At 48.2% G+C, this 1,007-nt stretch overlaps 1 protein-coding gene across 1 annotated transcript in view; it reads left to right on the top strand.

Moving 5' to 3' along the window:
• Window positions 1-1,007, top strand: part of RNF207 (ring finger protein 207) — a 26,085-nt gene that overhangs the window by 23,299 nt on the left and 1,779 nt on the right. The window contains exons 18-19 of the mRNA XM_006145402.2: window positions 155-172; window positions 923-1,007. Of these exons, the coding sequence (XP_006145464.1) occupies window positions 155-172; window positions 923-1,007 (103 nt within the window). The remainder of the gene's footprint in view (window positions 1-154; window positions 173-922) is intronic.

Raw genomic sequence — 1,007 nt, 5'->3', positions numbered from 1 at the left:
GCAGGAATGGCGAGACTCTACCCAGGTAAAGCAACTCCTTCCAACCTGAATCTGGCAACTTGGGCTCAGGCACAAATTTGATTTCAGAGACAAATATGAAGGCCAAAATCACAGGCTTCCTTTTTCCCTTTGGTCCCAGCTTGCTGCTGACCAGCTCTGTGGCCTCAACTGGGCCTCAGTTCATAAAACAAACTATTAGAGAGGCTTAAACTAGTGACTTCCATAGGTAACAGGTGTGACTGTGACAGACAGGGCCAACATTTTACAATTCTAGGTGGCCTTGGTTGCTGCCTACGTTCGCTTGTCCCACTGAGAGCCGCAAGCACTTACATCGAAGAGCTCAAATTCACTTTCAATAGAAGATGTGACTGAGGATACTTTCTTGGCATGAAAGCATTATTCTTCTTTGGAGCCAGGGTTTGCCCAAACACCTGCCAGAGGAAGAGAGACTGTGCAGTCACAGACACGTCACTGTCACAGGCTCTCAGTAAGACGTGTTAGTCATGGGGCAGGGCTGGAACTGCAGTCAAAGCTGCAGGAGGCAAGAGAGGTGTGGAGAGGTTTGCTGAGCCAAGCTGGTGGCAGAGCAGTCTAATTCCACCCTCCCCTGAGTGGTAGCCATTTACTTAGTTCAGATACTTCAGGGGAACCTCAAGTCAAAGCTTGTCACCAAAAGTCACTGAAATAGCCTGAATGTGCTGATGTTTGGTATTTAAAAACCGTTTTCTGGGGAATGGCTCTTACTCAGAAGTGAGGTAAGAATCCTTTATGAAGCAGATGCATTTCTGGTTCTGGGTCACCTGCTGATACCTTCCAGAAAGGCTTTCCACTCTGAAATCCTTGGCCTGAATGGATTTTAGTGCAGGGATACAGGGAAACCGGGGAGAGGAGGAGGTGAGCTCACGCTAAACTGCTCCTTTAGGAATGACTCGGGAAGTGTCACAGAAAAGAGAGAGAAGATATCAGAGCCTAAAGGAAACAGCTGGACGCCACACAGCCTCGGAAGA

Source organism: Tupaia chinensis, unplaced genomic scaffold (genome assembly GCF_000334495.1).
Source record: "Tupaia chinensis unplaced genomic scaffold, TupChi_1.0 Scaffold000146_1, whole genome shotgun sequence".
Classification (NCBI taxonomy): domain Eukaryota; kingdom Metazoa; phylum Chordata; class Mammalia; order Scandentia; family Tupaiidae; genus Tupaia; species Tupaia belangeri.
This window is presented reverse-complemented; position numbering and strand designations above follow the sequence as displayed.